General features: G+C 36.0%; 1 protein-coding gene across 2 annotated transcripts; it reads left to right on the top strand.

Moving 5' to 3' along the window:
- Window positions 1-913: 913 nt before the first annotated feature.
- Window positions 914-13,487, top strand: LOC136028312 (uncharacterized). Of its 2 annotated transcripts, none has more exons than XM_065706076.1 (2): window positions 914-1,052; window positions 12,466-13,487. In XM_065706076.1, exon 2 carries the CDS (start codon window positions 12,472-12,474, stop codon window positions 13,417-13,419), a length of 948 nt encoding a protein of 315 aa, XP_065562148.1. In that variant the 5' UTR covers window positions 914-1,052; window positions 12,466-12,471; the 3' UTR covers window positions 13,420-13,487. The 2 variants fall into 2 exon arrangements, with proteins under 2 accessions (XP_065562148.1, XP_065562147.1); XM_065706075.1 differs by lacking the exon at window positions 12,466-13,487 and adding an exon at window positions 10,091-11,186 and having other exon boundaries at window positions 919-1,052.
- The last annotated feature ends 1,275 nt before the right edge of the window (window positions 13,488-14,762 follow it).

Genomic DNA, 14,762 nt, shown 5'->3' with positions numbered 1-14,762 from the left:
ACTAAACTTGATGAAACTTATATATTTAAAACCAGCATTAAAATGCGATTCTTTTGATGTAGCTATTGGTATCAAAATTCCATTTTTTAGAGTTTTGGTTACTATTGAGCCGGGTCGCTCCTTACTACAGTTCGTTACCACGAACTGTTTGATAGAAATTAACCGATTTTCAATGAACAGTTAATATCGTTTACAAAGATGATTTTGAATTAAAAATCAAGTCGTTTTGGGCATCAAATCATGGCTAATTTTTGATAAAGCCAAGACAGATAGTCCAATTGAGCGAGAGGCATATCTGTATCTATAATCCTTCCATGCGTCTTTCCTAGGGCAGAACTGAGGTAGATAGTCATAGAACCCCATAGTTTTCCAAGAGTTTGGTTAAATGGCACAGGTAAACGGCGGGAGTAAGTATGACTCTCCTATTTGTTTTTTAGTTTTAGCTTTTTTAACCAATATTTGTGTAGTAGCTTTTAGAAAGGCACGGCCTCTAAAAAGAAAGAATATATTTTTCTATCCAGATGTGGTACGAAACGGCTTTTTTTCTTAAAGTACTTTTGTCCTTGTTTTATTTTGAGTTGAGCAGACTTGTAGTATATTTTACTTACATAATATAGTTCTATATATTTGATCTCCATTTATATATTATGTAAAACAATTTTCTCCATTACACAAAACGATTTTGCCATGAATGTAATATAAAAAGAAGAAAGAAGTTGAAACTTCTTTAAAAAGTAGTTTTTTTTTAAACGTTTGGGTTTCAAATACAGTTTGAATGCCTAAATTACTTGAAAATAATCTAGCGAGGGAAGAAAATGACTCTTCTAAGAAATTGGAACATTGCTAATTCTATGGAATGGTTTTTAAATAATATTAAGTGGCAGTGTATCTGACATACTATTCCAGTTTATGCCAGATATCAAGTGTCAATTTAGTTTATTTTTTGAGGAAAACGAAAACAGCTGGATTTCATAAACATGTCCATAAATTTCAACAAAAGACAATAAACTAATAGTTGCATATTTCTTTTGAAAGCTGCTGGAATACCGAAGGTAAGAGATTTTTTTTTCACTTAAAACAAAAATAAAAGAAGAAAATGCAATAGTTTTATATATTTTACCTTAATATTAAGGTCTAAAACTCCTATAAGATCAGGAAAAATTACTCCAGGGTTAGTTAGGCCAATCTAGCCTAGTCCACTTTTTATGGTTGTAATTTTTTTTTGTTATTGGTAAGTTACATAGTCAACTCTTAACTTTGTACAGCCACAAGAACATTCCCCGAAAGTAATAATAAGCACCAAAAACTAATATTTTTTTTTACCACCGAAAAACAATCATTTTTATTTTTTTTGTCAGAACAATAAGCCAATTTTGTCGATTATTAAATGAACAAGAGCTAAGAGCTCATATGGCACTTGTGACGAGGCGAGAAGAGCTAAGAGCCAAGAGCTCATATGGTATGAGCTCTAACAAAATTCTATGAATCGATAGATTGATTTAAAAAGGAAAGTAAGAGGCTTAATGCCGGTCAGGATTTAAAATAAGAGCTCTGAGTCACGATGTCCTTCTAAATATCAAAATTCATTAAGATCCGATCAGCCACTCGTAAGTTCTAAATACCTAATTTTTTCTACTTTTTCCTCTCCCTTTAGCCCCCCCCCCCAGATGGTCGAATCTGGGAAAACGACTTTATCAAGTCAAATTGTGCAGCTCCCTGACACGCCTACCGATTTTCATCGTCATAGCACGTCCAGAAGCACCAAACTCGCCAAATCACTGAACCCCTCCCCCCAACTCCTCCAAAGAGAGCGAATCCAGTACGATTCTGTCAGTCACGTATCATGGACATTTGTTTATTCATATCCACCAAGCTTCATCCCGATTCCTCCACTCCGTGTTTTTCCAAGATTTCCCCCTCCAACTCCCCCCAATGTCAAAAGATCTGGTCGGGATTTGAAACAAGAGCTCTGAGACATGAATTCCTTCTAAAAATCAAATTTCATTAAGATCCGATCATCTATTCATAAGATAAAAATACCCCAATTTTCACGTTTTCCAAGAATTCCAGTTTCAACCCTCCAACTCCCCCCAATGTCACAGGATCTGGTCGGAACTTAAAATTAGAACTTTAAAGCACAAGATCCTTCTAAATATCAAATTTCATTAAGATCTGGTCACCCTTTCGTAAGTTACAAATACCCCAATTTTCAAAATTACCCCCCCCCCCCAATTCCACCAGAGAGCAGATCCGGTCCGGTTATGTCAGTCACGTATCTTAGACATGTTTCTATTCTTCCCATCCAGTTTCATCCTGATCTCACCACTTTAAGTATTTTCTAAGATTTCCGGTCCCCCCAACTGCTCCTCCCCCCAATTATGCTTGATCCGGTTGAGATTTAAAATAAGAGATCTGAGTCACGAGGATCTTCTAAATATGAAGTTTCATGAAGATCCGATCACTCCTTCGTAAGTTAAAAATACGTAATTTTTTCTTATTTTTCAGAATTAGCCCCCCCCCTAATAGAGCGGATCCGTTCCAATTATTTAAATCACGTATGCAAGACTTCTGCTTATTTTTCCCAACAAGTTTCATCCCGATCCCTCCAATCTAAGCGTTTTTCATGATTTTAGGTTCCTCCCACCCCAGACTTCTCCCAATGTCACCAGATCCGGTCAGGATTTAAAATAAGAGCTTTGAGACACGATATCCTTCTAAATATCAAATTTTATTGAGATCCGATCACCCTTTCGTAAGTTAAAAACGCCTCATTTTTTCTAATTTTTCAGAATTAACCCCTCCCCCAACTACCCCAAAGAGAGCGGATCCGCTCCGGTTATGTGAATCATGTATCTAGGACTTGTGCTTATCTTTCCCACCAAGTTTCATCCCGATCCCTCCACTCTAAGTGTTTTCCAAGTTTTAGGTTCCCCCCTCCCAAATCCCCCCCCCCCAATATCACCTGTCGAGATTTAAAATAAGAGCTCTGAGACACGATATCCTTCTAAATATCAAATTTAATTGAGATCCAATCACCCGTTCGTAAGTTAAAAATACCTCATTTTTTCTAATTTTTCAGAAATAACCCCCCCCCTAACTACCCAAAGAGAGCGGATCCGTTCCGTTTATGTCAATCATGTATCTAGGAATTGTGTTTATTTTCCCCACCAAGTTTCATCCCGATCCCTCCACTCTAAGTGTTTTCCAAGTTTTAGGTTTCCCCTCCCAAGTCACCTCCCCCAATGTCACCAGATCCGGTCGGGATTTAAAATAAGAACTCTAAGACACGATATCCTTCTAAACATCAAATTTCATTGAGATCCGACCACCCGTTCGTAAGTTAAAAATACCTCATTTTTTCTAATTTTTCAGAATTACCCCCCCCCCTAGCTACCCCAAAGAGATCGGATCCGTTCCGATTATGTCAATCATGTATCTGGGACTTGTGCTTATTTTTCTCGTCAAGTTTCATCCCGATCCCTCCACTCTAAGTGTTTTCCAAGATTTTAGCTTTCCCCCCTCCAACTCCCCCCAATGTCATCAGATCCGGTCGGGATTTAAAATAAGATCACTGAGACACAATGTCATTCCAAACATCAAATTTCATTAAGATCCCATCACCCGCACATAAGTTAAAAATACTTCATTTTTTCTATTTTTTCCGAATTAACCGGCCCCCCACTCCTCCCCAGATGGTCAAATCGGGAAAACGACTTTTTCTAATTTAATCTGGTCCGGTCCCAGATACGCTTGCCAAATTTCATCGTCCTAGCTTACCTGGAAGTGCCTAAAGTAGCAAAACCGGGAACCGACAGACCGATAGACCGACAGAATTTGCGATTGCTATATGTCACTTGGTTAATACCAAGTGCCATAAAAATACAAGTTTTTTCAACTGAAAGTTAGGAGCAACACTAAAACTTAAAACGGAACAAAATTATTACGTATATGAGAGGGTTGTCCCCCCTCCTCAATACCTCGCTATTTATGCTAAAATTTGACTTTTTGTTCCAATTATTTAAGATTGAATCCTGAAACACAAGAGCCGTTTAATTACAACAATGAGCTTCCGTAAAGTCCTGAAAAACCTTTAGCATAAAGATTGCGGTACTGCGGAGGGGGCAAAACCCCACATATGCGTAATAATTATTCGTCGTGCATTTCTCATTCAAATCATCAAATAAAGTTTCTTATTATTATTACGCCCTCCTCCCCCCAATAAAAAGTCATGAGTGCATGCCTGGGCTAGCTCGCCCAAATACCTTACATAAAATAACAAAATATTAATATTATATTATATTATTACATATACGTGTTATATTATATATTATATTATATATATCATAAGTATATTATATATAATTAATATTACATATAATATTAATATCATAATATAATATTAATATTATATAATATAATTTCCTGAATGAATGTTCTATCATTCCTTCAATATTCAGGTTCATTTCTCAGTTGCATTTTACAATTGGTGAGAATCGGTAACGTTTTTTTAGACCTGTCTTTTACTTCGTTTTACTTCTTATTAAATAAAAGAAAACTGTTTTTTTTTTAACTGAAAGTAAGGAGCGACATTAAAATTTAAAACGAACAGAAATTACTCCGTATGTGAAATGGGTTGTCCCTCCGCAACCCCTCGCTCTTTACGTTAAAGTTTTTAATTGTTTTAAAACGTAGAATTGTGGCAAAGAGTCAAACTTTAGCGTAAAGAGCGAGGGATTGCGGAGGGGACAATCCATTTCATATAAGGAGAAATTTTCGCTGTAGGGTTCTCTGATACGTTGAATGCGATGGTGTGATTTTCGTTAAGATTCTATGACTTTTGAGGGGTGTTTCCCACTATTTTCCAAAATAAGGCAAATTTTCTCTGGCTCGTAACTTTTGATGACAAAGACTAAATTTGATGAAACTTATATATTTAAAATCAGCATGAAACTCCGATTCTTTTGATGTGTCTTTTAGCATCAAAATTCTGTTTTTTAGAGTTTCGTTTACTATTGAGCCGGGTCGCTCCTTACTACAGTTCGTTACCACGAAATGTTTGATTATAAGCCTAATATAAGCCAATACTTTCTGAGGACAGATGAGCAGAGGCCAAGGTCGAAATATTGCTTTAATGTATAGTCTTCACTGGTTGAAATTTATCATCGTGTATCTGTTCTGTTTTATTCTTAGCGTCATAACCTAATGAACTGCAAAAGTATTTGACAAGAATGTTTTAATTAATCAAGAGCGAAAGTTAGAGGTTCAAAGGCGACCAGATACCGCCTTAGTTCTAACCATAAATGATGTCAACCAGCGATCCGCGAACTTTACTTGAATAACTCCGCGGGAGGCTTCGGGAAACCAAAGTGTTTGGGGTACGGGGGAAGTATAACTTATAGGAATTGAAGGAAGGGCACGGCCAGGAGCGAAGCCTGTGGCTTAATTTGACTCAACACGGGAAACCTCACCAGTCCCGGACATTGGAAGCATTGACAGATTGAGAGCTATTTCTTGATTCAGTGGGTGGTGGTGCACGGCCGTTCTTAGTTGGTGGAGTGATTTGTCTGGTTAATTCCGATTCCAACGATACCCTACTGTTCTTATACGTTTTTGACTGAATTGTCAGAAATGGCCTCTGAACTGTTCATATTTTGAAGAATCAGAAGCCAAATCGTTTAAGTCAAAAACTTTTCCACTTAAACATACCTTAGGGATAGTTTATTTAAATAACTCTTTACTCTGTATGTTCCAAGAGATATGATCTAAAGACTAGGGTTGATACCACATTTTGTCAATGATAAATATGTTGAAGCCACTTAAACAAAATAAAGACTAACATACCATCAAGCCCATCCACAGACCCAGAACATACAAGCAATAGCCAGAATATACTAGATAAAATATCTACCGGATTCAAACACTCAACCAATAGCATCCAGATTTTTTTTTTTTTTTTTTTTTTTTTTTTTTTTTTTTTTTTTTTTTTTTTTTTTTTTTTTTTTTTTTTTTTTTTACAACTCGTGCTCCTTTTATTCAAGAATAGACACTTTTCATTTTTACTTAAATGCATTTCAATCTATTTTTTTTTCTCCATGACCTGGACAGTTTTTAGAAATGACAGGCATGCTATCAAAAACTGATGAATTTTGTCTAAATTCTGTCTAGAATCTGATAATACAAGTCCAGAATGCATTGGTTTTTGCTTTTATGACTTGAGTACGAGAATGTACTTGGTAATATTTTAATACGAACTTCATGAAATTAGCTTTAACATCAATTAACCAAAAAAGAAATCTAGTCAGTGCTAGACTGAGAGCATTTTAAAATGCATAAAAATAGCCAGTTGGTAATAACAGATATCTTTTTCAACGATTGCCTTTCGAAACACATAAACTAAAAGTTTTACTGCTTAAAGCAAACGAATAACAAAAATATTAGAATTATTATAAAGCTAATTTAAAGCATTATAAATATTTCTTTTGGGATATTTTTCTTCTATTAGAACATTCGTTTTTAAAGGACTGATTGAATTAAGCTAAACCTTAGCGTATAAAGTACGGAGGGCATATTTATTGTGGGGGGGGGGGGGAGTTAAAAACTTTACAGAAACTCATCAAACATTTGTTTATATGTAATTTTGTTACGTTTTTACGAACCAGACAGATATTTCGGGGAGAGAGGGAGTTCAAGCCCAGTAACTAGTTTTTCATAACCCCTGTTTTTTCCTACGAATTTGGAAATCTTTTTGCTCTAGTTGAGCTAGTACAATTACTGGAGCACTAGCGATGATCTTGAAAAGCTTTTGGAGCTTTTCTATTTAACAAAACAACAATTTGACCGTTTGTCAAACAGTATACTGTACAAAAAATGTGGTTCAGTCTCGCTTTCATCAGCTATAGTGAGAGAAAGGATGAGATGGTCTTGGACATGTTTTGTGGATCACGGATGACAGATCGCCTTTAACAAAACTCATCAAACTTTACAAAACTCATCAAAAATTTGTTTACATGCAATTTTGTTAGACAGGGAGTTCAAGCCCAGTACTCCCCCCTTTGGTACCACCTTGGCGACCGTCCAGTAAAAACACCGTTTTATCACGTTGTTCTTCCATTAGACTTACACTTTCATACAGACCCTGCGTTTTCCAGATTGGCCCCTTTGGCTTCTTTCCTCGATCTTAGAATGAGATCGGGGTGGCTAGCGGTGGCTAGACCACCGCTAGCCACCGCTTGGCTAGCGGTGGTCTAATCGAAACATTTACTTTTTTCATAACCCCTGTTTTCCTACGAATTTGGAAATCGTTTTCTTTTTGCTCTAGTTGAGCCACTACAATTACTGGAGCACTAGCGATGATCTTGAAAAGCTTTTGGAGCTTTTCTATTTGACAAAACAACAATCTGACCGTTTGTCAAACAGTATACTGTGCAAAAAAAGTGGTTCAGTCTCGCTTTCATCAGCTATAATGAGAGAAAGGATGAGATAGTCTTGGACACGTTTTGTGGATCGCGGATGACAGATTGCCAAATATCGTCCTTTTCAGCTATCCATCTAGGGCCAAACGAAAAGGGGGTCTGCCCAAATGGAGTAGGAAGAGGTCGAAGAAAGGATTTAAAGAAAATCGAAACTTCTTACGAGGATGTAAAGTGAGAAGCTTTGAACAGATTGGGATGGAGGAGGAGCGCACAGCTATGTTGAATTCACGTGGCTTGGTGCTGCAGTGACTTGTTAGTAGCAGCAGTAGTGTTCTTCCATTAAAACATTTGTTATTGAAGCATGAGTGGAAAAAGTCAGACTTTAGGATAAAAACAGAGGGTTGGGGCGTAGCCCTCAGAATACGATAAATTCTGTTCTTTTGGAGTTTAATGTCGATCTTTATTTTCATTCGAAAAATTTTATTTTTATTTAATTTCTTATTTTTCAATATTATATTCGGCACAATACAAAATATTATAAGGGTGCTAGCCGTATCCTCGCCAAAGAATTCTCCCGATGGAAAATCCACCTCTCTCTAAGGAATATTCCTCCCGAAAAAACTACCCCATATATGAAATTTAGCTGCCAAGTGGAAATTAAGGTAACTAGAACAAATGAAGAAAAGAAGTAGTTTTTGGAACATTCTCCTATATTCCAAAACATAGGCCAACTATATGGCTCATGAAATACAAAAATAGGCGTTATAGGATATTCTACACAATTTATTCTACCTATTTTGGAATATAGGTTGAATATCCCAAAATCCATTCTTTTCTTCATTATTTTATTTGTCATAATTTCTTTTTTTCTGCTCAATTTTGTATATGGAGAATATGTACTGGAGGGGTGAAACTTTGCATGGGGAAAATTTCCATGGCGATCCTTGGATTCTTGGGTCTTATATGGACGGTTTCAACTCTTCATATAAGAACCACTGACCTTTCGCCTTGTCTATATAACTGGTCAGCAGCAATGCAAGGCAAGCTTTGGCGTAAAGAGTGGGTGCTGGGGGCAGAAGTGCTCCTCATTTACAGGATACGGTCACCATAAGAAAAATCCCTTGTTTTTGCACATAGGAGCATCAAACTTCCGCAATGCAGCTCTCGGGCATGTTGATGATGCAATTTTCATTTAAGTCACACCCCTTAATGGGAGTCGTAAATTGCGGAAACTTTCTCAGTCGCCTATCTTCTTATAGGTTATGCAAATGTTACTAAATTTTGTTTATTTGTTTATTATGTTTGTTTGCAAAAAAAGAAAACAAATTCTTTTGATATGTTTTTGTTATAAGAGTTCTGTTTTTTAGAGTTTAGGTTACAATAGATGCATTTCGCTCTTTACTTACAGTTTTTTACTACAAATATTTTTTTTTATATTCAGTAATAGGTCTACAAATTGCACTCAATGCTTTGGCCTGATGCTCGTAAAACCTGGTATTTAAAGATTTCTTGGGCTGCTGATTACAAATATGACACTAACAATGCTATATCAATATAGCTCAATCAAAGCAAATAAATTACATATTTCACAATCTTTCATTTTCACCGAAGTTGATAATTGTAGTAGCCAAGTAACCAACCAAGTATCCTTGGTAACATAGGACAACAAAATGAGAAAAAAAATCATCCTGATCCATCTTAGCTCTATCCAAACCAGAAAACGAGATTTTCTAAGATTTTTCATTTTTCAAAATTGTGAACTTATTGAGGCAGTCTCACATTTTCGTCATTGTTGTCATGTTGAACGATGAAAATGAATAAGCGAAGCCAATTAGATAGATCTGACAACGCTTACGTCCATAAAAATCCAAGCATTAACAATACACTGTTTTTTTACAACTAAACCTTCAAAGAGAAGCTAAAGCTTCCTATGCTCTTTGGTGCCACATGTTTTTAGCTTAATTTTTCACCCACATTTCCCTTTTTTGGATTTGGCACCTGCTACTAACAAAATCTGCAAAGGACGTCAGGACAAACAGGCCTTTTTCATTAATTTTTTTTTTTCATCCAATTCCAACAGTTTCACTGTAAGAAAACTTAATTTGGTTATGAAAGTTTTCTGTAGGGCACTTTTAATATAACATTTAAAAATTGATAATAATAAGATATAAACCCCTTGTAATTTTATGTGTGGAGATTTCAGTGTTTTAGGCAGAACAGAGACTTTGCAGGATAGTAAGCAAAACTTTGGGGCCTGAAACAAATTTGATCATCTTGAATTTAGCCTAAAAAGTTGCAAAGAAAAAAAGATCCTAAAGAGTTGGATCTGATTTCTTAGTCAAAAGCATCCAAAAAAAAAAAGAAAAAAAGAATAATCAACCAACAGATTTCTGACCAGATCTAAAGTCCGATCCGATAATTAACATCCATTTATCATTATTTAGCAGGAAAAAATTAAATTTTCTCAACCACAATCGTCGTCAAAATGCTGGTTTCTTGACTTGTTGTGCAAATGTTCGATTATGCGTCCATATGACTCTCACCTAAACGCAGCCTAAGCACAGTCATTGATATCATTTATAATTAATTATCACCAGAGGAAAGCAATTAAATACTAACTTCAGTAAGCACTGTCATTAATATCCACAATTCATATGTAACAGTAATTATGTTTTCAGGAAAATATGATCTTGGTAGTGTCACAGCTGCTACTTATTGTTGCTATCTGCGCAAGCACAAGTGATGTACTCGAAAAACACCAAAACCAAGGAATAGAAAATCCAGAAGAAACATGGACTAAACGGCTGAGCCCAATGCCACCAAGAGCAGCTGTCATTGTGAGGCAATTTCCTTCCAAAAAAATGACTCCAAAGATGCAATCAAGGTCCCGAATAGATAAACAGCGCAAAAAGTCGATAAATAGGCAGTGGATGCCTGCCAGTGGGAATAGACAGTGGAAAAAAGCACCTCCAATGAGGATACCATCCTTGAAAGACCTTCCACCCCGAAAATTAAATGACAGATACAGACCCAATGAAGTCTACACACTTAGAGAGCCAGTTTGGGACGAACTCCCGGTTCAAAGGTACACTGACCCCTATTGGCTTTACAGGCTACCAATGCCAGTCAAAGAACCAACAATACTGGACAAGTTGGAATACCTTATATACAGGCTAAAACAGAAAGTGTACAACGGACAGTTGGCCATGACCATGCAAGAGCCAACTCCCGAAATTTTAATGGATCCTTACCAGCAATATACGCCATATCCTCTACAAATGGCTGCTATAGCACCAAGTCCCATACCGTCTAGGGTACCTTTAATATCCCCATATCCAGGTCCTGTAGGTCTTGTTCCAATGTACTTTCCAAGCAGCTATCCAGCAAATACGCCAAATGAACCGTGTATTACAGCTCAGAAAGATGACAATACGCAGCACAAGACCTGTAAAGTAGACCTGGAAGATGGCACAAAGATTTGCAATGACGCAACAATTATAGAAAACCCGAGCAGCCTGGACCCTAACGGGAAAATTTATTTTTCTCACCAGACCATAGAGAATCCTGATGGAACTCAATCAACGTTCAATATTAACGTCAATGGAGGTAGTCTTAACGACGGGCTCTTAGCTACAATGGGTTCTGGAAATGTTCTGGAGTCCCCAGAGGAATTCATGGACGATGACAACTTTTTTTAAATGAATTTACCTAATGGACTTACTCCATCCAAATTTCTTTTATAATTCCTCATTTAAAATAAAATGTTAAGGTGTACTTATATGCAGGATTCATTCTCTCTAGCGCAACAATTTAAGCGATTTTGTGCTTCACTTCAGTGTGACGCATCTAAATGCCCTAAGTTCTGAAATGGTAGTCTTCCACCAGTCACATATTCAACTTAAGCTAAATAAAAACCATGCATAAAAAACTATATAAATAAAAACATACGCATAATTGGTGAAAAGTTTTTTTTTCCTTTTGGCAACAAAAGAAGTTTGATAAGAGGGCCCAGGCTCAATTAATTAAAATAAAAATTAATCAAAATTATCATGAATGAAAGATCTTAAGCCGAACTGGCCAGCCATGACAAAGAACAACAAAGAGAGAAAACTCAATAACGGAACAAACAAACGAGACTACGGCCAGTAGAGAGAAAAGATAAAAATGACGCGGATATTTTGCCAGTATGAAACGAGCATCTTCAGCGCAGAAGAAACAAAGATAAAAAAATGAAATAAACTAAAAATGAATAAAAACCACAATCAATATAAATAAACTACAATTGTCGCAACAGATTGACATAGGTCACTGTAGCTGATGGTCACTTCGATGATAACAGCAAAGCAAAACTTTGGTGGCCGTAATCTCGTTTGTTTTGTTTCTCCATTGAGTTTTCTCTCTTTGTTGTTCTTTATCAAAATCTATATATTAATATCCCGTAAAAACTTACGAAAACCCCAATTTACCTGGAATGACAGTGAGCGCAATCAACCACAGGAAGTAATATAGACATGACACACATATAGATTATAAGACAATTTTCCTGTTACTGGTGGGCAACCAGTTCATCAACACCGTCTTATCGGAGGGAATAATCAGTAATTTTTTTTTTGTGGCTGTTAGCAGTTGACAATAAGACGTAGATCAAGAATATATACTTTGGGGCAATTAAAAATTAGATGGTAATATTATTACAATAAAATCGAAATTAATATCCAGGGCGTGCATTAATATCCAATGGTATATCTTTTTCTGAATTTAGTAGACTGTGAGTCAAACTAACTAAAATAAAAAAAACATGTTTTAAAGTTCGGTAACTTGCATTTGCCCATACTAAAAATAAAACTATACTGAGGGAAATAAAAAACTACTATCAATACATATGTATTGATAGTTATACCAAAAAAGATAGTTATGACAAAAAAAAGGGAGGAGGAAGGGACTGAATTGAAAAAAAGAGAATTAAGAAGTTTAATACAGTATTATTAGTTTCAAAAGGGGGAAAAAAATAAAAGGCATTAATAAATTATAATTCATAACAATTGTGTTTCAGGAAAGGATGAGCTTGGTGTTACCACAGCTACTTCTTCTTGTAGCTATCTGCGCAAGCGCAAGTATCCACGAAAGATCTTACGACGCAAGTCAGGCTGTACCATGGACTAACCCAAACAGACAGCTTATAAGTCGTTCATCACCAACCAGCCATGTAACTATGAGACAGTTTCCCTCCAAAAAGAGAGCTTGCAAAATGCCTCCCTTTAGACCAATGATTGAGAAATGGCGAAAGAAAATAGGTAATAGAGACTGGCGTTCTCTAGCTCTTAAGCAGCCAGTCGCGAGCCGATTTTCCAATCCAATGGTCACCAACAAAGCAGTTCTACTTCCGCAGCCTTTTTGGGATAACTTCCAACGAAAAGGATATTCTGCGCTATACTCGATTGATCAAAACCCTTATAGAGCATCCAATGACTTATATCTAAAAAAGATGATGCAACAACTTTCAATTCTCGATGAGCTGGAATATATAGTTGGCAAACTTAAGCGCAAAGCATATATGGAAACAGGTCGTCTACCTAAGAGGATCAATGGTCTACCAAAACTTCACCACCCTTGCAAGTCATCCTCTCCAGAAGTGTCAGCTTTGACTGGAAGCGCAAACCCATCACAAAAAGCTTCTTCTAACGTAAACCCTTTACCGCTCCCCCTTTTTTCGTGGCCAAACGGTTATGGGATGAGATACCCAACGCCAACTGTCAGCATTGAACGAGATGGCGATAAAACACATACAATTTCAAAATACGAACTTGATGATGGTACAAAAGTCTATACTGACGAAACAATTGATTCCAGCGGGAAGGTTCAGTATTATAATCAAATGGTAGAAGGTCCTTATGAGTCAAAGTCAACCACCCACATTGATTTGAATGGTAGTAGTCCGAAAAGTGGAGTAATGAAAAACATGATATTCGGTGATTTATTAGAGGCTGCAAGGCTTTTCTTCAGTTAATTTTTCTTTGAAGAAATAATTTAAGCATGTTATTATGGTAAATCATTCGAATACAAATTTGAATCATACAGATTGAAGAAAAATAATATGAAGTACAGAGTCGTCATCTTGTTTTTGGAACAAATATCTCTGGAAGATATAAACCTTAAAAAGGGGGTATAACAAGAGGGGAGGGGATACATTTTTTCAGCACAGCAGGAAAATTTGAATATTTATACTGAAACGCAAATGAGAGAGAGAGCTTTATCTCCACGCCCTTCTCCCAAAAATATCATGAATTTTACTATTTTTTCGATAATTTCTTTTACCTTCAATACACTAAGTGTTTTTTTTCGAAGGCGTGTCTTTTGCCACATTATATTTCTGCGTAAGTTCACAATAAATGGGTTTTACATTTTATAATGAAAGGCAAATAGAGAAGAAAAGGCTTTATCCCCACACCACTTCCTCTAAAACATCATAGATTTTACTATTTTTCAGATAGTTTTTTTTATGGTTTTCATACCTTTGGTTTTTTTTTTTCGAAGGTGTGCCTTTTCCCAAAGTAAATTTCTGCGTAATCCCACAGCAAGAGGGTTAAAATATTTATAATCAAAGGCAAACAGGGGAGAGAAGGCTTTACCCCGCACCACGTCCTCAAAAATATCATGAATTTTATTATTTTTCCAATAATTATTATGGTTTTCCATATTTTTTTTGTAGAAGATGTATTCCTGGAAATAATTTGTTTTTATTTCCTGGAAAATAATTGCGATTTTTTCCATTGCTCTAATGGCAATAATTCCTGGAAAATAACTGCAAATTTTCTTCCATTGCTCTAAAAGCTAAATACACAATGTTGGTATGACATTAAATAAGTTATTAGTGTTAAGTTTACACTAGAAAATGGAAAATAACGATTTTGTAAAAAAAAAAGAGGTTTTGATTGAGGCAGTGAAAACTTATATATGGCATCTGAACCAAGGAAATGAAATGATGGGTAATAAATAAAAATGAAATAATAAAAAATCGAAAACAAGTACAAGGGAATTGTAACTATGCAAAAAGCCAAGTTTTCTAAACTCATCCAAACTTCAAGCAAGCTGCTATTGCAATAGGAAATTCATTTATAAATAACCAAAAAAGCCATTTATAAAAAAATAAAAGACAGGGTTATCAGGTCACTGATTTAAAAAAAAAAAATAGATTCTTTCGTACCTATAAGAGGTCTATCTTTGGTCTCCGTTTGTCCATCCAGGAACTACACGCTTAGATGAGCTTGCCGACAATGAACTTGTTCCTAAGACTGGGATTGCTGAGTAAGTTTCGCTTCTTCACACCTTGTGCCCTGGGAGACACCTACT

The sequence above is a fragment of the Artemia franciscana genome, chromosome 6 (genome assembly GCF_032884065.1).
Source record: "Artemia franciscana chromosome 6, ASM3288406v1, whole genome shotgun sequence".
NCBI classification, from domain to species: Eukaryota; Metazoa; Arthropoda; class Branchiopoda; order Anostraca; family Artemiidae; genus Artemia; species Artemia franciscana.
The sequence above is the reverse complement of the archived record's forward strand: the minus strand, read 5'-3'. Positions and strand labels throughout refer to the sequence as shown.